Source organism: Grampus griseus (genome assembly GCF_964374135.1).
Source record: "Grampus griseus genome assembly, chromosome: 16".
NCBI classification, from domain to species: domain Eukaryota; kingdom Metazoa; phylum Chordata; class Mammalia; order Artiodactyla; family Delphinidae; genus Grampus; species Grampus griseus.
The window spans coordinates 25,952,514-25,975,686 of NC_139010.1; the positions used below are offsets into that span (position 1 = coordinate 25,952,514).

At 56.8% G+C, this 23,173-nt stretch overlaps 2 protein-coding genes across 2 annotated transcripts in view; one reads left to right on the top strand and one right to left on the bottom strand.

Moving 5' to 3' along the window:
• LOC309834716 (cadherin-23) overlaps nucleotides 1–22,848 on the top strand; it is a gene marked incomplete at both ends in the record, with an annotated part of 313,077 nt that extends 290,229 nt beyond the window's left edge. Inside the window, 8 exons of the mRNA XM_082673735.1 lie at nucleotides 1,723–1,875; nucleotides 3,922–4,035; nucleotides 5,820–5,968; nucleotides 15,219–15,279; nucleotides 16,245–16,393; nucleotides 20,625–20,760; nucleotides 22,309–22,697; nucleotides 22,843–22,848. Of these exons, the coding sequence (XP_082529861.1) occupies nucleotides 1,723–1,875; nucleotides 3,922–4,035; nucleotides 5,820–5,968; nucleotides 15,219–15,279; nucleotides 16,245–16,393; nucleotides 20,625–20,760; nucleotides 22,309–22,697; nucleotides 22,843–22,848 (1,157 nt within the window). The remainder of the gene's footprint in view (nucleotides 1–1,722; nucleotides 1,876–3,921; nucleotides 4,036–5,819; nucleotides 5,969–15,218; nucleotides 15,280–16,244; nucleotides 16,394–20,624; nucleotides 20,761–22,308; nucleotides 22,698–22,842) is intronic.
• LOC309834893 (uncharacterized protein C10orf105) lies at nucleotides 9,174–9,545 on the bottom strand (the record flags this gene model as incomplete). The annotated part of the gene is made up of 1 exon (XM_082674079.1): nucleotides 9,174–9,545. The coding sequence occupies one exon, from the start codon at nucleotides 9,543–9,545 to the stop codon at nucleotides 9,174–9,176; it is 372 nt and encodes a 123-aa protein (XP_082530205.1).
• Nucleotides 22,849–23,173: the final 325 nt, after the last annotated feature.

The window sequence follows — 23,173 nt, forward strand, 5'->3', positions numbered from 1 at the left end:
GTGCCTCCTGCTGCACTGAGCACATGGCACGGGTCCTGGGGCAGTGGCAGGCGGCTGGGAGCCCACGCTCACCACTGCTGTCCCCTGTCCAGGCGGCACAGGCTACCTTGCCGATGGGCGCCCTCTTCAGCTGGAGCCATTCGACACAGCAGAGCCCTCTCTGTCTCCACTAAGTCAGAAATGCCGGCAGGGCCTTCTTCCCACCTGGTCACTGCCTTCAGGGTCCCAGAGCCCAGGGGCAGTGGCCTGGACCCACTGCTAAGGTCCCCCTTTTTGATCCTGGCAGCAGCAGAGAGGGCTTGCTCAGGGGGTGGCGTCCTCGGATTCACGAGCAGGCAGGGGAGGTTCAAAACCCTTTGTCCTCGTCTTTGGAGGGACAGACTTTCTATTTGGAGATGTAAAGGGAAGCCTCCCCTCCCGTGTGTGGGGAATGCCTGGAATCGCAGTGGAAGGGCATCACCCCCGGAAGAGGGCAGCTGGGATTCCCAGGCTCCCTAGGATTCCTCATCGTCCTGGGGCCCTCTGGGTAATTCCCACCGTCTCCAACCTCTATCAGGGCGGGGCCAGGCCAAGGAGGGTGACTGTTGCTCATCTACTCTGGCTGTATCTTTAATTCTTAAGACAAAACTGGGATGTGGACATGAGCTGTTGACAGAGGGCCAGGAGTAACCCCAGGGAAGTAAGTTCAGAGTGTAATGGGCAGGATGTGGCCTGTTCTCTAGGACAGGCCTGGTCCCATCCTGGGTCCTGCCAGCCTCTGTGGGATGGGGGTTGGGTGGTGGTCGGCTCGGCACATTCACCCTCCTTAAGCGCGACCCAAGATGATGACGACTAGAGAGCCGAGTGTTCTCTCTCCTGCTGGTCCAAGGCTTGTGGGCTCCTGGTGCCAGTGTGAGGACCCACGTCTGTGCCCGTGATTGACAGGGCAGGTGTCCAGTCCTCTCAGAGAGGACCCCAGATTTTTTTCCCAAGGCTCAGCAGAAGCCGTGTCATCAGATGAGCCTATCGTTTCTCCTGACGTTATCACAGAGAGGAGCCGGAGTGGCGCGGGGCTCATTTCACTGAAGGTCATCCCAAGCTCCATCTGCCCGAGGAATGGGGGCCTGGCATGCAGAGCTGAAAACACAGATCTATAAGGGAAATGAGACTTTCTTGGCTGGGGTGTGTGGGGCGCGGAAGGAAGGGTAGCTTTCAAAGCCAGCTACTTTCCCTGGGACAAACTGGGGACGGGCTTCCCCAGACCCCCACCCCACCACTCCCTCACTGTGTGACTTTGGACAAGTCATTCAGTTGCTCTGAGCTTCCTTGCCTATATAGTGTGTCTAATGACGGCTGCCTAGTGAGGATGATGTGAGGGGCCCGTGTGGTCCTGTAGAGGCAGCACTTAGCAACGCTTGGCACCTGGGGAGAGCTGAGAAATGGTGATCATCGTCATCATAACTTATCGTCGTCGTTGTTAGGCGTGTATTGGAAAGAGGCTGTGGGGTCTGGACAGCATGAGCAGCAGCAAGTCCCCAGGGGAACGGGAGCTGTGGGAGGGTGTGGATCTCTGGTCAGCTCTGTCCCGGCCCCAGCGGCCATGGGGGCCCTCAGCTCATGACCCGCAGGTGTCGACTCCTAGGAAATGTGCTTCCATTGGTCTGTGGCACGAGCCACTGCCTTTAGAGCTGGTTGTTTAGAGCAGAAGCCAGGCCTAGCCCTGACCACCGACTCTGCCCACAGTGCTGGATGTGAATGACGAGACACCCACCTTCCACCCTGCCACATACAACGTCTCCGTGTCCGAGGACGTGCCGCGGGACTTCCGGGTGGTCTGGCTGAACTGCACCGACAACGACGTGGGCCTCAACGCTGAGCTCAGCTACTTCATCACAGGTCTGGCCCTGCCTCCACCCCCTCCCGGATGAGCAGCCAGCCGGGAGAGGGGAAGGGGCCTGAGTCAGCCATCAGGGTTTTGCTGCTGCTGGGGTCTCCCTGAGGATTTGCCCTTGACTTCTCCTCAGGGTTTTGCTCCTGGGTCCCTGTGGTCTGGCTCTCTGGGGGCCTCCTGAACCTGTAGGGGGATGGGGGTGGGGAGGTGGACTTCCTGAAGTTTATTCTAGAGGGTGGTGGAGCCAGTGACTCCTGGGGAGGAGCCCTGCCCCCCACTCCACCCCATATCAGGGTGACAAAGCAGTGACTAGAGGAATGTGGCCTTTTCCTTCCTTGGGGACCTTTCACCCATGAGGAGAATTTGCATCTGTTTAGAGGCAGATGGCTTAGACATCCCTGAGTGAAATGGTTTTCGCTTAAAAGTGTCAAGTGGCTACCACTTAGAGACCTGTGGAGAAATACTATGAGGCCATGTCTGGCTCAACAGTAGAAGGGGAGCCATGATCGATTAGTGATGTCTGCCACGACAGTAGGCTTGGTAGGTGGTGGCAAACATGCCACGTATTAGTCATTCCTGGATTAGAACAGTCTACCAGCATTCTTCAGTCCAGGACACACATGAGAGGTGCTGGAATGCATGGCAGGGAGCAGGGCAGTTCTTTCACATTCCTCAGCCCTCCCTCGGCCATTTTACTGGCTCAATCTTCCCTCTGTCCATGGCCTACCTGCAGCCACATTACATGCACACTCATATACACACATGCCGTGCACACACCAGCCTCCCTGATGCCTCTCCTCCGGAGCGAGGAATCCCAGACTACGGCCCGTCCACAGTTGCAGCCCAGGTGAACTCCCAGGCCTCTGCCTCCCTTTCCAGATCCTTTCCCTCCTTCCCCTCCCTAAAGGAGCCCCACACCCTCAGGCCAGCTCCTTACAGGCCGGTCCTCAAGACTGCTCTGGAAAAGGCTGTTATCAGGACCCCCACATGGCACGAGCCATGGTTTGGCCACCAGCGCTACTTGTGTCCTAGTTCCTTCCCTGCCCCTCGGAGTCAGATTGTGTCCCTTGTAGATGGTGCTTCAGGCACTGGGGAGCAGATACTGGAGGCTCGGGGAACGGGAGCAAACCATGTGAGGACAAGGGAACACCTGGCGGCAGCCCCTAGGATGACTTCCCAGTGCCTCAAAGTGGCCAGTTTCTGCTGACCTGAGAGCCCTCCCAGCCCTAGGTTTCTCGGATTTTAATTCTGCACATTCCGCCCAACGCTGTGCTGTGTCCTGAGCCAAGCTAGCCCAAGCCCGATGCAGTGGCGCCCTCTGCTGCCCAGAATGCCACACTGCCTCCCAGCTGGCAGGGGAAGGGTCTCCACACTGTTCCGATGGAGTCCTTTCCTGGCTTGTGTCTGCCTCAGGGAGGAGGCCCTCACCCTTCCCACCTGTCCCAGAACTCAGGAGGACTGTCTGAGGCATGTCTCCTGTCCACCTGCTTCTACTCTTTACCCTGTGGAGCCTCCAGGAGTCCCCACTCAGAGGGCCCAAGAACGCTCGGCTGACTCCAAAGTCCTTGGCCACATATAAAAGCCCCAGCCCAGGTCAACTGCTCAGACACTTCTACCCGACAGGCAGGTGGCAGAGTGGAGACGGACTCAGACTCGGGAATCAGACTGCTGAGTTGGGAGTCCTACACCCCGAATAGGTGACTGTACCCTGTAACCTCACTAAAGGACTGTTTTCCTTCTCTGCAAAGTAGTGATAGTGCAAATGAGAGGAAATGCTCCACGAAGTGGCTGGTACACAGTAGGTGCTCAATGAATGTTAGACCCTTATGATTTTCAGGCATTTGACAGTTCACCTAAGCCCACACAGGCCACGCCCTCATCAGAGTCCCCCAGGACCCCCTTCCCTGGCAAAGCCGAGTGGAAAGCACAGCCTTTCACCCCCGGACCACCCCTGGAGTGTCCTGGCTCAGAAGCAGAGCTGGGTGCCACTGCCCTTTCCCTGGCCGGGAGCTCTGTTTCCTGACCAGAGCTTCATTCTCTCTTGCCCACAGGTGGAAACGTGGATGGGAAGTTCAGCGTTGGCTACCGCGACGCCGTCGTGAGAACGGTGGTGAACCTGGACCGGGAGACCACAGCCTCATACACGCTCGTCCTGGAGGCCATCGGTAGGCACCAGTGGGTTCACGTGGGGTGGCCTTCCAGGAGCCAGGCCTTGAGCCAAAGGCTCTGCCCTGATGCCGCTGGAGAAAGGGCAACCAGACCCTCAGTATACTACTGTGCCCTTGCGGGCCGTGAGGCTCGGCACGTGGCGCTACCTGCCAAGGTGGTGTGGCAGGGGCTGTGTGGGAGCCATACGGGAGAGCAGCACATAGACAAATCACTGCAAAGCCAGGAGGACGAAGCAGAAAGGGAAGAAGGTGCGGCCCAAGGGTAGCAAGCACGGAGGGTGGTGGAAACATGGGGAGGGGGTGATCAAAGCAGGCTTCTCGGAGGAAGTGGCCTCTACAAGTGCCTTTCAATTAATTAGGACTCTTGGCGGCAAATTTTAAAATAAACTGACTTCAACCGTGTAGGCTCACAAAACCAGTCCACGGGGAGATGGAGCTTCAACTATGACTGGCTTTGGGGCTCAGGTGATGCCACCAGGCCTCAGTCTCTCTGCACTGGCTGGCTCTGCCCCCTGCGTGTTGGCTCCATCCTCTGGCTCACGTGGTGACAAATCCTTGCTGCAGCCCCAGCCTTAATCTGGGTTCAAGTGCAGCGGCAGCATTCCTCCCTAGGGTGACCATCCTTGCCTGGTCATGCAGCAACTGGGCACAAGCTCCCTCTCCCAGGGAAGATGATCCAACAGCTGCCCCTGGGGCTGAGCCCTGGGAGGGTCCTGCAAGGAACCGAAGGGGCAGAGCCCCTGGATACCTTAGGCTTAGAAATCAAGCAGAGCCGCCATCCCTGAATGCAGGGATCCAATCCATCCTGTAGGTGGGTTTGACTCAACTCATGTTTCATAAGAAATGACAATTCACTGTGAATGTTTAAAAATCAGGAGATTTTATTTAAAAGCTCAGACGTTTGATTTCTCCTGAGAAATCAGAAGATCTAGTGTCACTGGGCCCCCTCCTGCCTGTCCAGTGTGGACCGGAGCAGAGGACAGCTGCCCCTTGAGGCAGGCATGCCCAGGTGTGGGGTCTTGCCTTCCTGGCCCTGACGGCAGTCAGGTTTGGCATCTCAGGACCTGTATCTGGCTCTTAGGGCTGCTGTAACGAAGTACCACAGCCTCGGTGGCTTAAAGAACAAATTTATTCCCTCACGGCTCTGGAGGCCGGAAGTTCAAAAGTAGTTGTCCACAGGGTTGCATTCCCTCCAGAGGCTCCAGGAGAGAATCCTTGCCTCTTCCGGTTTCTGGTGGCTCTAAGGGTTCCTTGCGCGTGGCTGCAGAACTCCAGTCTCTGCCTCCAACGTCACGTGGCCTTCTCCTCTCTGTGTCAAATCCCACCCGCCTTTCCCTCATAAGGACCCTTGGCATGGGGTTTATGGCCCACCCAGAAAATCCAGGATACCGGATACCTCATCTCAAGATCCTTAACTTAATTACATCTTCAAAGACCCTCCTTCCCAATAAGGTTACACGTACAGGTTCCCAGGGATTTGCCATGGCTGTATCTTTTGGGGGCCACCATTCAACCCACCTCATGCCTCAGTTACCTCCTTTGTAAAATGGGGGTGATGATAAGAGCGCCCGCTTGGCAGGCTTGCTGTGAGGATTGAATGAGTTAGAATAGCGTCTGGAACGTATTAGATACGGTCAGTGTTGTTCCTAATCTAAAGAGAAAAAGAGCCCCCCCCTTGCAAAGGCCAGAGCAGGTGGGGGAAGAGGGCATACCTGTGGCTGGTGCCTGGGAACGTGCCCCTCAGGCAGCTGCTAACACCCATCCTCTTTCACCTCCCACAGACAATGGCCCCGTCGGCAAGCGGCGCACAGGCACGGCGACCGTGTTTGTCACGGTCCTGGATGTGAATGACAACCGGCCCATCTTTCTGCAGAGCAGCTATGAAGCCAGCGTCCCCGAGGACATCCCTGAGGGCCACAGCATCGTGCAGGCAGGTGGCGGCCGGGGCACAGGCAGGGCCACGCTCAGCTCAGCGCGCGCATGCGCTCAGTGGCCTCGCAGCAGAGCGGGCTGGAAATAGGAGAGGGTCCAGCTGCTGCTCCAAAAGTAGCCGGCGCTGTGGCCAAGGGGGGGCCCAGGCTCCCTTCTCCCTCCTGGGGAGAGTAGGCCCCGAGGTTATGTAGCCCAAGATGGGCCCTTGCTCCCCGCAAGACAGAAGGAGGGCCTCGGCCCTCCTCTCCTCCCTCCCTCCCCCACAGTCCTCTCCCATCCCCCACTGCACCCAGAAAGGCCTTTCAGAGCAGGGGGAGCTAGAGGTGTCACGTTTTCCCAGAAAGGAGTGAGGAGCGAAAGCCAGGGCCCAGTGAGGCCCGGAACAGAGCTGCTTTCACAGGGCTTTTGGCTGAAGCTCCCCTCTTGGGAAATAAACCGGCACAAAAAGAAAGGGCTCCTTTGCCCGGGGAGCAGGAACGACAGCCTTGGGCCTCGAGGGAGGAAGGGGGGGACCTGGAAAGGAGGCTGGGTGCCCTCCCCAGCCCTCCCTGGAGGCCTCAGTTGCTGCGTGGGGAGGGGGGCCGGGCATGAATCACCCTCTTCACCAGCTGAGCGCAGGGTTTCCCATTGGAGGCTGAGCCCAAGAGCGAATCTGGGCCTGCCCGCTGGGCCGGGCTCCGGGGCTTGGGAGGGGCAGGAGAGCAGGAAGCTGGGAGTGTGCCCCCTCCCTGCATCAGGGCCGGGCGTGGGGCAGGGCGCTGACTTCCAGAGGTGCCGAGAGAGAGTCCAGGAAGCCACGGGGGGTTGCTGGACTCTGGGGGCTGGTTCTAGAAAAGGGGTCTGTCCCTCTGAGCCTCAGCTCCTAGGGGTTTAGAGACACCCCACATGCACCAAGCTGTGGGGCCCCGCCTCTCCCCTAGCCCAAAACCTAACACCCGTCTCCCAGGACCAACCTGGGGACACAGCTGGGGGTCTGGCAGCCTTTGAGAGCCCCTCCTCCTCCCCAGCTTTTCGTCCTTCAGGCCGGGGGTAGCCTTACTGCCCACCCCGGTGACACCACGTGCTAGGCAGAGCACGCTGGCCAGCGGGGGTCGGGGGACCGGCTGCAGGCAGAGTTCAGCCTGGGATGCCTCAGGGAGAGCTGGCGGGAGGCAAAGCAGGGAGGCGTCACTAATCTGGAAGGGAGGGGGACACAGCGCTGCAGGAGGGGGCCTGCGCACTTTCTAAACCCCAAGAATTGGTTTCTATTTATACAAACTACTCAGACTGAAATCCTAGAGCTCTGTGAGTAATATAAGGCAGGCCTGATTCTTCCCGTTTCTCAGGGAGAAATTGAGGCACTGGTGATTTCTCCAAGGCCCCCCTGGAAGTAAGTTTCTGGCCAAGGCGGGCTCGCTCTTTGATGTGATGTCAGGCTGACCCAAAAGGAAGGTACACTGGGCCTGTCCAAGAGGGCCTGCTTGGACAGAGAGCTTCTCCGTAGAAGCATCAGAAGGGAGAAGGGGATGCCCCCCGGGACTAGACGGGGCCACCCTTCACTCAGTCAACAGAGGCCCCATACTTCTGAGCCCAGAGCTGGTGAGGCAGAGTGAGGGGTTGGATGCGGTCTCGCTCTCTGGGAGCTCCCAGGCTTGTGGGAAGGCGGAGACACAGGGATGACCCACACTGCCAAGAGCAAGTGTCCCTGCCCTCCCTTGGTTTCAGGTAGGAGGTGGTTTCAGGTGTAGAGCAAAGAGGGCTTCACAGAGGGCGCGCCAGGTAAGCCGTAGCCAGGGGAGGACAGGTATTTCAGTTTACCTGGAGTCTTGGGTCAAGCAGAGGCTAGAAGGATCGTTCACAGCCAGCTCCCAGTGGGCACCAAACACCAGACGAAGGAGCTCTGGCTTGATCTGGCAGTAGGGAGCCAGTGAAGGTTTTGGAGCCAGGGAGTGCCAAAATCGGAGCTCACCCTGTGAGGAGACTCGGCTGGCTGTGCTATGGGGCGTAGCACGGCGCGGTGGAGCAGTCCGTGGTGGGGTACCAGGTGGCCCCGGACAGATGACTCTCTGGGGCAGAAGCTGGGCAGTTCAGACCCCTCTGCCCACCCTCCAAATTTGGGACCCAACCAAAGTGTTTAACCCCAGCATCGTGACGAGAGGCTGAAGGTTTGGGATTCTGAGAAGCCCACCTTGGTGTGGGATTACTTTGACAGTAGCCAGTCAGTGAAGCAGTGGCCAAAAATACAGGTAGCACACGTTATGTGGTCCGAGCCGGAGGGCCCACAGCCGTCCTGGAGAGAGCTGGACCCTTCCCCTCGAAGGAAGGCCGCCTCCTTCCCTGGGTGATGCATGGAGCCGCTATGTTGTGTCCTCAGAGCCCAGATAGCAACACCTCCAGCTGCTGGCAGTGCCTCCTCCCACTCTGACACAGGAGCAGTCCTGGCCTGTGCAAGGAGCTTCTTAACTCATTCTCAGCGCGTTCCTCATCCATCTTAGCAGAGGCGCATGGGGGCTGGGTGGGGGGGGACACGCCAAGATGACAGCCGAGATTGTGATTGGCTGGGTGGTGTTGAGCTCCTCCTGCTTGCCCCTCCTCCCAGCAGGGACCCAGCATCTGATCCACCCAAGGGTGCTGGCTGCTCCCGTGTATCACAGGCAAATGCTGGCAGGCCCAGGAAGTCCGAGGAGAAGACTCCCTGGGTTCCCCTTTGCCTTGGGCACTGAGTTGGCACAGAGGGCAGGACACTCCCTTATCCCCAGCAGGGGCTGAGTATTTCACTTGGCTGGAGGGAACCTTTGGCCATTCAGCAACTCGCACTGGAATCTGAGCTGGGTTTTGGCACCTGGAGGGCGGGCAGGGCTTCTGTTGGGAAGCAGGGGTGCTGCTTCCTGGAGACGGTTGGTGCCTGGTGGTCAGAGAGGGGCCCTGGGGGCCCCAGGTTTGTACCGTTCAGAGCCTTGGGCCAAGGGTCCACATGGCTGCAGGTGCTCAGCTTGGTCCAGAAGCCTTCCAGCAGGCAGCAGCTAGAGTGTCTGCAGGAAGGAAGGTGTTCTTGCAGGGGCCGTCTCTGGGAAAGGCCACGGGCCTGGGCACACAGGGAACCAGTGGGGGTGAGCGCGTGGCCCATGTTGTTTGGGCCACTGTCCTCTTGCAGCCTGTGGTGCCGGTTTCCGTCTGAGGCAGGAGGGCCCGCAGATGGACCCTGGAGTAGGGGGACACTCTCGTCACATCTTTGTAGATTCTATGCAGTCACAGTCGTCGTGGTCCTCTCTGCCCGGCAGGGGGCGCCTTGGGGCAGGCCAGCCACGGCGGAAGCTGTGCAGGGAGCGGCGCAGCGAGCCCAGGCGCTTCCAGAGCCGGAGCTGGGGCTCACTGGGGCTCCCCGGGTGGTGCGGCATGCACTCGCAGGCCCAGTGGCGCCTCGGCTCCAGCGCAGCGGGCTTGCAGAGGGTCATGAACAGCAGACAGGTGGCCAGCAAGAGGAAGATGCAGGCCAGGGCAATGAGCACGGGGATGGGGTCAACTGCCACTGAGAGCCTCCCCGGAGTGGCAGGAGCTGTGAGGAAGGCGAGGGGGCTGGGGCCCTCTGTGCTCATGGCTCCTGCAACAAGAATGGGACAGGAACAAATCAGGTGGACTTGGGACTGGAGAGGGAGGGGAACTTCGATGGACTCTAGACACAGCTAACCTAGCTGCAGATAGCATTACGGTCATTTTACAAGTTAGAACAATGAGGCTGGGAGAGGTAACAGGTCTAAGGTCACACACTGGGAAAGTGATGGAGCTGGACGTGAACTCATGGAGGAGGCACGAGGGTAGTGCCTTCCGGCATTTTAAAGTCAATTTTCATGAATTACAATAGTCTTAGACTGAAAACTTGGGATCTAAGACCAACTCCATCACTAAGGTGCTCTGTGACCAGGAACGATTCATCAATCATAGGAGGTTGCAGCAGGCAAGGACCCTAGCAGTTATCTAATGCCAAGACTGCAAACTGGGGACGCACCAGTGTGTTTTGTTGGGTTCTTGCAGTGTTTTTATAAATTTAAATTAATTGTGAATATTTTTAAAAAACAAAAGGAAACCAAGATATTTCACATAAATATCTGAACGTCTGGCTTCTCTTGAAATTTCAGAATTTCAACACTGGCAACATGGGGCCAGGCACCCAGTGGCCGCGGCTGAGCCGTAGCTGCCCCGTTTAGACAGGGTGCTGGCCCCAGCCCATCGCACTCCCTGCCCTCAGGCCCCCTGCACACCTGTGTCACCTGCCTGGCCCTGGGGGAATTTCTATTGGTGCTTCCTGAGGAAGACCAACCTGCTCCCTTGACAAGTGAGGAAACTGAGGCCCAAATAAGGGACTGCCAAGGTCACACTGTGAGCCAGTGGGCAAGCAAGACCAGGACCAGGTTTCCTGACTCCTGGCCCAGTGGCCTTGCCACCCCGTTGGCTCCCAACTCTCTCCCAGGACTCCCTGAGCAGCTCTGAGAACAGGTGGGGAAGAACCCACAGAGAGCAACTGAGTTGACAAGATGGGGCTCGAAACCCTGACATAGTCACCTGTTATCACTTAGGATCATCCCACTAGAGGGAGGACGGCAGGTGGTCCTTGTAGCTGGAAAGTCAAGCTGAGCTTCTGGCTGCAAATTAAAATGCTTACAGAGCGCAGATGGTAGATAACGTGTGACCAGCGGGACAGGTGGGCAGGCCTACCTGGAGAGCAGAGGCCGAGGGGCCTCGGCCAGGCTGATGGAATGCCGGAAGGCAAGCCCCTGTGGTCCCCTTCCAGGTTCCCGAGAGAAACCAGAAATCTGGACTTTTTAGGCAAACGTTCCTGATGTTTAAATATTGGCAACTAATTCAAATCTGGTTGAGAGAGAGAGGGGGGAAAAAAAGACACTGCAAAGGACAAACAAACTTGATTTTTTAAAAAATCGAAGTGAATTTTCAAATATTTAAAATACTACAACAGGCCAAACAAAATGCATAAGGAGGCTACATCTAGCTTCCAGGCCAGCGTTTGTGATCTGTGATTTCTACAAACACAGGACAGGAAATCCAAAAGGGGGGTCTAATAAGAAATAATCATCTATTTCTCTTTGACCTTGGAGACTTTCATGAGCCTGATGGGTAACAGATTTCCCTCCTTTTCCCAACTTGCAGCTTATGCTAACTCAGTCAAGGTCTAGCGCCAACACTAGACAGAAGGAAGGGCTTTAGGTCGTGCCCTGCCGAGGCTCTGCATGTGGGCTGCAGAGTCCAAATCAGCAGGCAGAGGGGAGTGGAGAGGGGCGGCCCAGCCCCACGCTGCCCAGGCACTCACCAGCAGCCACAGGACCTAACTCCCGGCTGCCTGTACACAGCCTCCTCCCGCCTGCAGCCTCTCCTGTGCCCGGCAGCGACTGAGGGCATCCAGTGCACCCCCACCCCCCACCCAGTTCCCACCACACTCCTTCCAGCATTTCCAGACAGGACATGACCTCTCCCAGCTCCCAGATGGAAACTCTCATGCCCAGCTAGCTGCCCAGGGCCTCTGCCTGTCGGGCATCAGGCCTAGAGAGTGCTCTGGCCGGGCCATACGTGGGTTGGCCCTTCCTTGAATCTGAGCAGGGAAGGAGGATGGGGTATGCCCACCACCGTGTCCCATGAGGAGAAAACTGCCCGTCCGTCTGTCCTACCCAGGGCAGTGCTTGGCTGGGAGTAAGAAAAGGGCATTCGGAAGTGGGAAAAGTCTCAATCCTACTAGTCCTAATGTTATTTCAAGGCCTTCCCATGGATCTGGAGACCCTCTCAGGCCAGCAAAGCAGGTCCAGGCTTCAGTCCTTGGGGCAGCGCTTTAAAAAAAGATAAGTGAGGCTATAATTAGCATTCGAGTATTTTCCTTCAAAGCAAGAGGTTCCAAAGTGCTTGAAAACATCAAGCCATCCCCCCGGGACGCACAGCAAAGCCAGCTGCAGGCCCCCTTGATACCCTCTCTGAGCAGCCAGCAGGGACCCGTCGTTCTGGGGAAAGGAGACCTCCATCAGACCAAGGCTTGGAATGATTCTGAGAGCGGCTGAAGCCTCTCCCTGCCTGTTGGAGTCCAAGGCATGCCGGCAGGCCTTGCTCTGGACATATCTCTGCAAGCTTAGTCTAGAACCTTCTTTCTTCATTCAGAGCTCCATAGAGCAGGGCACGCTGTGAGCAGAGGGGACTGATGTCAGCACGGCTTTCTGTATAGCCTCGGACTAACCACTGCTCCTACTGGGCTTTTCCGCTCTCCAGAAGAGTGGAGGGATTCCCCAGGTCTGAGCACGCCCTCACATTCTCCCTAAAGTACCCCAGGAAGGGTGCAGCCCCGCTTTCCTGCAGTCCCCCAGCACTGACCTCTGAGCCAGCCCTCAGCAGTCCCCAGCCGGGCGAAGAGTTCTTCTCAGCTGTCCAAGGGAGGCCCCAGGAGCACCGGGCACCACTGTGACCCAACCTGCCCTAGGCTCTGCCTTGCCCTGTGCCCCTCAGCCAGCCAGGCAGAGTGGCCTTCGCCCCTCACTCTCCAGTTAGACCTGGCTTTGTCTGGGAGAGCCTGGGCCCTGCCTTGAGGGAGGGGACAGCCAGGAGGGTAGGGATGGCAACTGGGCTGGGAGAGGGGAGCGTTGCAGAGGAGTTGGGAGCTCCCGAGCCTTCCCACGGCCTCACTCCAGCCTGTCTCCTTGGAGCCCTCTGGAGGGGCGGAGGCACTGGGGAGATGCAGGGGGAGGGTTTCCCTGCCTCTGCACCCACAGCTCTCACCTTCCTGTTGGATGTTTGAATAGTATGGTCAGGGGCAGCCAGCGGCTTGCTATTCAGTGCCTGCCAGCCTTCAGGTTACCAGGGAGAGGGGCTACAAGCCACACAGCGGGAGGGGAACAGGCAGAGAGATGGGCCCTGATAATCCCCAGGCCCCCCTCCCCTCAGCTTCCCAGCAAAGCACCTCCCTTTGAGGGCGTCTGGCTGCAGAAGTGAGGGAGAGAGGCATTTTCAAAGGTCAGAGAGATAACAGGGCAGAAAGCACAGGATTGAGAGACAGCCAGGGCTGTGGGGCTTGTAGTTCGGGTGGGCCCTTGGAGACCCTCCAGGTGGTGGCTGCACACACCTCCCCCTCCCCCTCCCCCTCCTCTCCCCCTCCCCCTCCTCTCCCCTCCCCTCCCCCTCCCCCTCCCCCAGCCTCCCTTCTTCCTGGAAGCCAGCACTTCCCTGGCAACCAGCTGCCTGCTTAGGAGCCTAAGTCTTAAGCAGCTTTCCCATCAAGGACCCCCAAGCTCCCAGAGATATAACACGGAGGTGGGGAGTTGTGGCTCTGCCCAAGACCTGAGCCTGGGCTCCACCTGCTTGTTTGGAGCCTCAGTTTTTGGCATTTAGCTCTTCCCTCCTGCCCTTAGCCCTTGACAACAAAAGAAGTATCCTCTGCATAGCCCCAAATGGATAGGATTGTCAAAGTCCATTAGACGACTGAGGGGTCATCTCATCCATCCCCCTGTCTCTCGGATAATGAAACTGAGATCTAAAGAGGTGTGGCCTGGCCAGGGTCACCCAGCAAGTTAGTGGTAGGATTTGGTGCTTTCCCTGAAAAGCGTGGGCAGGCGTGGGCACCAGGCATCTGGTGCTATGAGCTGCATCAGCCTAAGGATGTTCCCACTGCCCAGAGCTCCCACTGGGATTCCTGCATCTTACACCTCGCCCTTCAGTGAATCTCATTTTCCTTCACCTTCTCTTCCCAAGCTGACTGCACACCTCATCTATGGCCTTCATTCTTCTTAGATGGTAGGAGGCAACACTCCCAGGGTGGTGCAGGCTGCCAGGGGAAGTCCCAGCACAGATGGAAGACACCCAAGGACATCCACTGGACAGCTTGGCCCTCTCCCCTGTCCTGAGCCCTTCCAGATCCGGACTGTTGAAGTGCCCCACTACATCCCTCCACCTATTAGCTCTTAAGACTTCTCATGGGAGAGAAGAAGAACTCCACAGCAAGGGGCAACCCAGCCATACCACCTCCAGTATAAATCAAGAGGGCCTCCCAGGAAAAGGTGGCCTATCTCATAATGTCCAGCCTTCAACATCTATCTCTGCACCAGGCATCAGACCAGATGCTTTGCAGAGATTATTTCTAATCTTCCCATCAACCCCGCAAGGTTGGTTATCATTGTACCTACTGAGGCTCAGTGGGGTTACGTATCTATGGCCACATAGCCAGTAAGTGACAAAGTCAGGATTCACGCTTGGGTCTCCCTGACCCAGTCCCTCTGTTCCTTTCACACCAACAGACTTCCCCTTCTCCCCACCATCAACACACTTTTCAAAATCCTTAGACGCACAGCACAGGGTTGAAGTGATTGGCAGAGACAAGAGGGCAGATCCAGAAGAAGTGGGAGGGTCCCAGGCATTACAAAGCAAGTCACACGTACTGTGGCCCCATGGGAGCCTGCCCAGCCAGGCAGGCTCGGGCCTCTCTCTGTATCACTCTGCAGGGGAGTTCTCTGCTCCTTTCCGGTATGTGGCAGGTAGAGGAGGTGTTCAGCTCGCAGTTTGACAGGACACACCTCAGGGCCAGCTGTGACTGCCAACAGCCTCAAGGCCAGACTCCTTGTCAAAAGGGCTAAGCAGCGGGCATTCTCAGAGTGAGAACAGCATACCCCAAGTCCCCCTGGAGATAGTCCATAAGCCTGAGGTACAGCCGAGCAAGCTGGGTGGGCTGGAATGCACTGGAATGATCCTGGTGTGAATGGCCATGGAACCTTTGGGAGGTGGGATTTCTGGGTCTCCCCAGTGTGGCTGTTATAGTATACAGTGCCTGGTTGGGAGCCAGTGTGACTAGAATAGCTTCAGACCAAGGAAGTGTGGGCAAGGAGCAGTCATGCAATCCACCTACCCCAGGTGAGGCTCCTGGAATCTCAAAAGGCTGAAGGAGGGAACTGTGGAGGGCTGAGCTAGTCAAGCCTGGATCCAGAGAGCTGCAGTGCTGTCACCCACCTTCTCCTCCGTGCTCCCCGAGAACCTGGAGGAGGGTCAGGGAACAGAGCTGGCAGGTGCCTCGCCATGGACAGGGCAGCATGGGGCCACAACAGACAGGTTTCCTAGTGGGGGATGAGAAAGATGTGTCTCTCTCCTCTCCCACACCCCCAGCCTCGTGGGAAACCATGGGTTTAGGCAGGACGAGCTGGGAGTGGTGTGAGGGAAGGGGAGGGACTCCAGAAACACCTTCTCTGCCTGTGAGTGGAATTCAAGGAGTAACCACGTGTCTCATTCTCCCTCAGCTAACAGCCACGGATGCGGACGAGGGCGAGTTTGGGCGTGTATGGTACCGCATCCTTCACGGTGAGTGGGCTGACCTAGGATGGCGGGGAGGGGGCAGGCCCTCCTGCCTGGCGGGTAGCAGAGCTTCTCTAGGCTGCCAAGGGTTTGGGAGGTGCAGCCAGAGAGGCCCCAAGCGCTGTACACACAGGGCGGGCAGGTCAGAGGGAGGAACCAGGGATGTTCTACAGTCATCTGCGCCAAGTTTGTTGTATTCTAAGTGAGGATGCATTCGATTGCTATGCTCCCCAAGTTCCTCATGTCCCATGGCGGGATATCACCCTGACAGAGGGGGCCTTGGGGAACAAGGCAGCCCCTGGCAGTGAGCTCCCAAGAGACTGAGCCTCATTGGCCCAACATGTATCCTATGCCCATCCCTGAACCAATCACTATGGCCTGAGACACTAGGACAGCCCCCCAGTGAGCTCCCCAGAATGAGTCTCACTAGACCAACTGGAATCATGGGACCATGCCTGAACCAATCCCTATGGCCAGAGACTAAAATGTGCTGATCTGCTCACTTCTGCCGTCGGGTGAAATCACCCCTATGCAAAGCACACGGACTGAGAGTGGAGGTGGGTGGATCCCAAAGGAATAGCAGCGTCCACAAGATGAGGAAATGGGAGCTTCCCCACTAAACCCCCAACAGAGAATTAGATTTGGGTTCCTTTCTTTGTAATGCCTCAGAGTCCTCTGAAATATTGAATCTACTGACACCGCTGGGTATGGGAGTCTCAGGGGACATGCACGCCTTCCATAGGGGTCACAGAGTGAGCTTCTGCCCCGTCCCTCAAATCCTGCTAGGCCAGGGCAGCATCAGGCAGAGGCTTCTTTGCCACTTCAGGCTTCAGCCAAGCTCCTAAGACCTCGGGGCAGGGTCTGCATTCTGTGGGTCTGGGCTCCCCAGCTTCTCTCCCACCACCACCACGATCCCACAAGCATCCTACTCCGGGGCAGAGCCCATGCTTATCATCTATCCCTCCACGCAGGTAACCATGGCAACAACTTCTGGATCCATGTCAGCAGTGGGCTTCTCATGCGAGGGTCGCGGCCCCTGGACCGGGAGCGGAACTCGTCCCACGTTCTTATAGTGGAGGCCTACAACCACGACCTGGGCCCCATGCGGAGCTCCGTCAGGGTGAGGCGGGGGGCGCTCGGGCTGGGCGTGTGGGTGGTGGGGATGCACACGGGGACAGCTCTCGGTGAAGCCCTGCGCCCTGTTCAGCGCCGACCTCAGGGCTGGGCCAAGGCCTCAGGTGGGCCAGAGCTGGCCACCAGGTGGAACCCGGTGGGGGCAGGGCCACCCCAGTTTAGGTGCCACATGACGCCTGGAGCTCAGGTACGGTGGGGGAGCCTGGGATCTTGGACGTGTCCTTTTGCTCTAAGCCTCAGTTTCTTCAGATGTAGAAAGGGATCAGTGATACTGATGTCTATCCTAAGGGATGAGGTGTCCTTACTATACTAACCCTCTGCATCCACACGGCTCTTTAGGGTGGGCCAAGGAAATCTCACATACGTGATCTTGGAGCTGTAGCTGTTGCCAACTTCATTTTCCAAATGAGGAGACTGAGGCACAGAAAAGTCACTCGTGATAGAACCAGGACTTGAGCCCAGGTCTTTGGGTCCAAGTTCGGTGTTCTTTCCATTGGAAGTGTCCCCCAGATATTCCAGTCAGCGCTCCCAACTGCCCCAGTAGATATATTCGTTTCTGCCCACCCTCACTCACCTCGGGCCTCTCCACTATGGAGCTAAAATCAAATCGACCTTAATCTTCCCGAATGGTCAAAAATACGCACCCAGATATTCTGCCGGCTGGGCTGGTTGATGTACTCTCCTGCCCGTAACAAGGGGATGACTGAGATGAATGAGATACCTTCAAGTCACCCCCATCCTGCCCCCACTGCACACTCAGCAGCTCACAGCCCCTTCCCCTTAACCAGATGGAAAGTGAGTCAGACCCTAGAGGTGAAGAGTAGGAGGAAGATGGGAAAAGACGGGGTGGGGAGCAAGCAGGGACTTTCACCCAGAGCTGAGTGGGGCTGAATCAGCTCCTCTTATCGCCCCATCTCTGCCCCACTGTTTCCCTCAGGCTGGAAACAGTGAACAGAAGCCTGCCTCGGGTCACCATCACGAAGGAGGTGCTGGGGAGCGGGTGACTCAGCGTTGGCCCGTCTTCTGATGTTGCCCCCGCAGCTCTGCCCCAGGAGGAGATGGGAAGGGAAACCTGGGTCCTTTTAGGCTGCCCCTCTAAGTGAGGTCTTCCCAGATGGAGATGGCTGAGGGGGTCAGATCCCTCGGGTATTTATACCTTGGGACTGCTTGATTCCAGGGCCCTGGTGACTGAGGGTGAGACAGTTACCCGAATGTGCACCAGGGCAGCTCCACACAGCCACGCTCACCTGCATGACTGCGAGATATTAAATCAGCACGTGAATTACTTATTGAACTCATTTAAGCCTCATAAAAACCCCATGAGGTAGGCACTGTTATTATACCCATTTTATAGATGAGGAGACTGAGACAAGGAGGGCTTCGCCAATGTGTTTAGAGTCCCATGGCAGTAAGGGTAGACAGAGCCAGCCTTCACACCCAGGCAGTCAGCTCAGGGCTGTTCTCTTAACCATGGTACTACGCTGCCTCACGGAAGGTTCCAGAGCACAGAGGCCACTGCTGCCTTATCCCCAAAGAGTAATTTTTAAGGTGGGAATTTGGTCGCTGGCCCTAGGGCCAGGACTTGATGGCCCTTACAGTAGCCAGCTCCCACACCCCTGAGCCCCAGGAAAGCTGGGGACCCTCCTGAAGACAGTATAGGGACTCCCTGGACTCATTTTCCCAGCAGCAGCAGACCTGGCTTGTAGGGACAATCCATATTCTCCTGTTCCTGCTTCAGAGACCAGGACAGCACAGATGAGGGGCCAGGGAGTGTGAAGTGAAACGGTCCTCGTAGAGACCGGGGCCTCATGCGCACACCGCGCAGGTGCACACGCACACACATCTCCTGCCTCGTCGCCTTTGCGTGGCACAGCGTTGGACAGAGAGTGGGGCTGGGAACCCAGGGAGCCCGGCAGCTCAGTCGCTGAGCCTTGCTGCTCAGCAAGAACTTGGCAGACCTGGCTGTTTCCTGTACATCTGTGTCTCTCAGGTTTGCAAACCACACAGCATTTTACCTCCTGTCTCTGCTGCTAAAAACAAGGCTGAGACCGGTTAGAGGACAGTGGCATGCAGCCAGTCTCATGGAGGGCCACACCCAGGCTCCATGCCACCTCCCTCTGTTTATTGCGCTGTCAGACTAGCTCTGTGTTTTCCCCGCCACCCTTGGAGTCAAGGCCATTTGGACAAGCAGACTTGGGAAGGGGAAGGTTCACAGTTTCAAAAGATGGATGGGCAGCTTCTGTTTACGGCAGGAGAGTTCCTGAAGTTCATCCATGCAAATCCCCCCAACACCCACCCGCCCCACCCAGGATCTCCCCAGCCAAGTTCTTGGTGAAGCCAGACTTAGAAGGTTCTGGCTTGTGAGCAGCTGTGCTCTGAAGTAGGCACGCTAGTTTGCATAGTGGGTTCTGGGTGTCTGGACATGAAAATTCGATGACATAGCAGGGCTACACGGGCCCCAAGAGCAGGGAAGTAGAGAAACCTTAACCACCATAAACGTCTCCTCCCCGCTGGCTCTGCCACCCCACTCACCTCACAGTTCTCCACTGCTCAGGGCACCATTTCTACTTATACCAACAGAAGCCCCTTCCCTTCTGTCCAGCTAATTCCCAGCTAACCCTGGAAGAGAAGCTGGGGCTGATCTGAGAGGAGTGATCAGATCAGAAACCAAATATGTGTGCTCTCAGACGAGGCCTCGCACCACCATCAGTGCTGGTGACCACACCTGTGAAATCCACGCCACGTGATTGCCCCTACCCCATTGACTCCCCACCTGCTCTGCTGACCAGTTCCTGCTGGCCCTGGCTCTTCTAGACTGGAAGTAGGGTATCTCTCCTGTTTCGGGGCCAGCTCATCCCCAGGATATAGTGAAGAGTGGTAAGGTTGCTAGACCCGGAAGCAGGAGAAGCCCCACTCTCTTTCCAGCTCTCGGTGACCATGAGGCCTCGGGCAAGTCCCCCCATCTTTGGGCCTCTGTTCCCTCATCTGGGAAAAGAGGCAGGAGCCCTGGGCCTCCTTGAGTGCCACCACTCTCTGTTCTCTGCCTATAACTCCCCTCCCCACCACACTGATCCTTCTAGACATAGCCCTGGTCCTGCTCATACCTGGACCAGACCCTCCCATGCTCCTGTGTTGGGGGCGGGGGGGCGGATGGAGGTGCACAGAAAGAAGGGTGGGGTGCTGATCTCTAGCTATAACATCTCTCTCCATAAACATCTTTTGAACTGTTTTTTGTTGTTGTGTAAGACATACATGTTCATTAAAGAGAAATTAGAAAATGTAAATAAGCAGTGATGAAAATTATGCATAATTCCACAATTCAGACATAGCCACTGTCTTGGGCAGGGTCTGCAGAAGCAAATCCTGAGACAAGGATTGGTGTGAAAGTGATGAGTGGGAAGTATAGGAAGTGTTCCCAGGAAAAGCCGGAAGGGGCTTGGGACCCAGGAAGGAGAGGCAGCCAGCAAAGTGGAACACAGGAAACTGTGACTCAGTCCCACAGGGAGCCCTGGAGAGAGTCATCTCAGCTGCCCCGTCAGTCAGTGGCTAAGGGCTGCCTTAGCCAGTGTGGGACGTAATTCCCAGGCACCTCCGGCTCTCTGGGTGTCTCTGGCTCCGGCAGCAGCGGGGGCTGGGGTTAGTCCCCAACAAAGAACCACAGTTCTGGCCGCTGGCAGTGAGAGCACCAGAGAAAGCACAGGAGAATCTAGAGTAGTCTGAGCACCAACGTCCTCTGCTACCGCCATACTTAACGTTTTCATTTCTGTTCTCCCAGATGTATCTTGATAGTTGAATGGGGTCCCTTTAAACTTTTCAGGCGCTTTTGCAAGACCCTGGCTCATTTTGTCTTCATAATCATCCTAGGAGTAGGACAGGGCGTGAACTGTTAAATTGATGTTACCCGTTTCATAGCTGAGAAATTGGACGGCCCAAGTTTCACTAGTTAGCCACAGGTTCCCACAGGATTTGCAGCAGAGCCAAGAGCAAGACAAAGTTTGTTCTCTAACATGACATTTAAGCACCTGCCATGCGCCAGGTACTGTGCAGGGTGGGGGAACATGGTGACCAACCGGACAGCCCTAGGCCCTCCGTAGGGAGCTCACAGCTGGCCCAGGAGAGCAGTGACCAGACACGCAGGCTCGGGTGGGTGCAGCCCTGGTCTTGCCCAACCCCACCCCCACCCCCCCGACCTTTCATCCCTGGCCCGGCTCGTGCAGGTGATAGTGTACGTGGAGGATGTCAACGACGAGGCCCCAGTGTTCACGCAGCAGCAGTACAGCCGCCTGGAGCTTCGCGAGACGGCAGGCATCGGCACGTCGGTCATCGTCGTCCGAGCCACGGACCGAGACACTGGTGAGGCTGGCAGGAGGAAGCCGGGGAGTCCATTCCCCAGAGTGACCCGCCCCAGCTCATGCCTCCCTCTCCCGCGGGGCCTGTCATCCTCAGGATGCCTCGGCTCCCCCACTGAGTGGCTCCCAGGTGGGGAGGGGCTCATGGGACAGTCTTGGTGGCATCCCCACCAGATTCCCAGTCCCAGGAGGATGGGAGTCATGGGGAGTTGCTCTGATTTCTGGGCAGAGAGAGGAGAGGTCACAAGCTTGGGAAGTCCGGATTTGTCGTCCCAGAACCTGGCAGCTCCTGGCTAACCTTTGGCTAAGGGCTAGGCAGGGCTGGGGGGGATAAAGGACTTGTCCAAAAGCTGGCTGAGGCCTGCTCCTCCAGCCAGCGCAGCCCAGGGCCTGGCACACACACATTTCACAAGAGGCAGCGTCCTGTTCTACAGGGCTGTGGCCATCCCTGAAGGCAGCCCGGACCTCGCCGAAGGCCCCGAGCCCTAGAGGTGGCTACCGTTAGCAGCACAAAATGAAGGAGAAAGATGACCAGGTCACTGTGGGCCTCTTCACAGTGCCTGGCTGTCTGGGCCTGTGCCGCAGGCCAGGGATACAGCCAGAGAAAACCTCCTTCCTGTGCTGCTCATTTCCCAGCTCCTGCCCTTCTTTCATGTCAGCTGCTCTGGTGGCTCCCACCCCAGCCCCTGTCAGCACCCCCAGCTCACCTGGAGCACGGGATGGAGTAGAGGGAGAAATAGGCCTGAAAACTCCCGAGCGACTGTGCTCCCTTAATAAATGGCACCTTTATACAGTTCAGATCACGTACATGGCTGGAGGCTAATGGTTCAAGACATTTTCTGGGTCAGGAATCTGTCTGAGAAACTAGTGAAAGCTATGGGTCCCTTCCCAGCAAGAATGCATGCCCAGAGTTCTGCAAATAATTTCAAGGAAGTCTGGGATTTCCTGAGTGATTTTATAATCATTCTCTTTGAAGTATGTGGACTTCAGCTAAGGAATCCCAACTGTAGCTCCTGGTTGAAGCGTGTATTCCAAGGCACAGGAATTGGGGGTGGAGGGAGTGGGGAGAACAGAGAAAGGTGACCCTGGCACTGGAACCCTTTGGCTGTAGGGACCAGATGAAGGCTTAGCCACTTCTGAGGATGCTGCCCCGGTCGAACGCTTTCTAAATCAAAGCCTCCACTACAAGGGATCCCTAATTTCCCCACCCTCTCCTTGTGCAGATACCCAAGGGAGGTGCTCGAGCTTGAATTTTACAGCTCCAGGAGCAGAACCAACCCGCTCTGGCATATCTCTCATCTCAAGGCCAGGCCCCAGAGGGCGTCACCAGTGTGTGCTGGGCCTTGCCGTCCTTAACCTTGACCCCGTCCTTGACAGTTTCTCTTGGGACGATCGGACCCAGAGGCGGGGGGGTGGTGCACGCCGGGTAGGTGAGCCAAGGCCTCTCACCCTGTCCCTCTGGGACAGCAGTGGGTGTGCTGGGGCAGCTTGTAAAGCCACAAGGCAGCCCACCCCCACCCGGGACTGCATAGCCTCTTGTGCCCTCCTGTAGGGGATGGTGGCCTGGTGAAGTACCGCATCCTGTCCGGCGCGGAGGGCAAGTTCGAGATTGATGAGAGCACGGGGCTTATCATCACCGTGGATTACCTGGACTACGAGACCAAGACCAGCTACCTGATGAACGTGTCCGCCACCGACCAGGCACCGCCCTTCAACCAGGGCTTCTGCACTGTCTACATCACTCTGCTCAACGAGCTGGACGAAGCCGTGCAATTCGCCAACGCCTCCTACGAGGTTGCCATCTTGGAGAACCTGGCACTGGGCACCGAGATCGTGCGGGTCCAGGCCTACTCCATTGACAACATCAACCAGATCACCTACCGCTTTGATGCCTACACCAGCGCCCAGGCCAAAGCCCTCTTCAAGATAGATTCCATCACGGTGAGGGATGGCACAGCAAGGGTTCTCTCTGAGGGCAGGAAGCTCAATTCCTGTAAAGCTAACCAGCATTCATTGAGCTCCTTCTCTATGCCCAGCACTCTTCTTTGTCATAAACATCCCCGTAATACATCCCTTTAATATGCAGGGATAAGGTAAAGTTTATACACAGGCAACCTGCTGTCTTCTTGTTACTAGATAACGAAAGCTGTGCGAGTCATGGTGTTTCCCTTTGTACCGTGGCTCAGATACAAATTTCATGCCTCACTGCAGTAGCTAGTAGTCTTCGTTAGGTGTCTGGTGCAGCGATGTCTTATCTACTGCCTGGATCTTACTCCTCCATCTTTGCGTTAGTGTGTTTTCTCTCAGAATCTCTTCATTGAAAATAAGCACAGTAATAATTGCTACAATGTGCCCCACCTTGTTCCGGGGCATGCTGGGGACACAGAGATGAACAAGACCCTTTGCAGCCCTCAGAG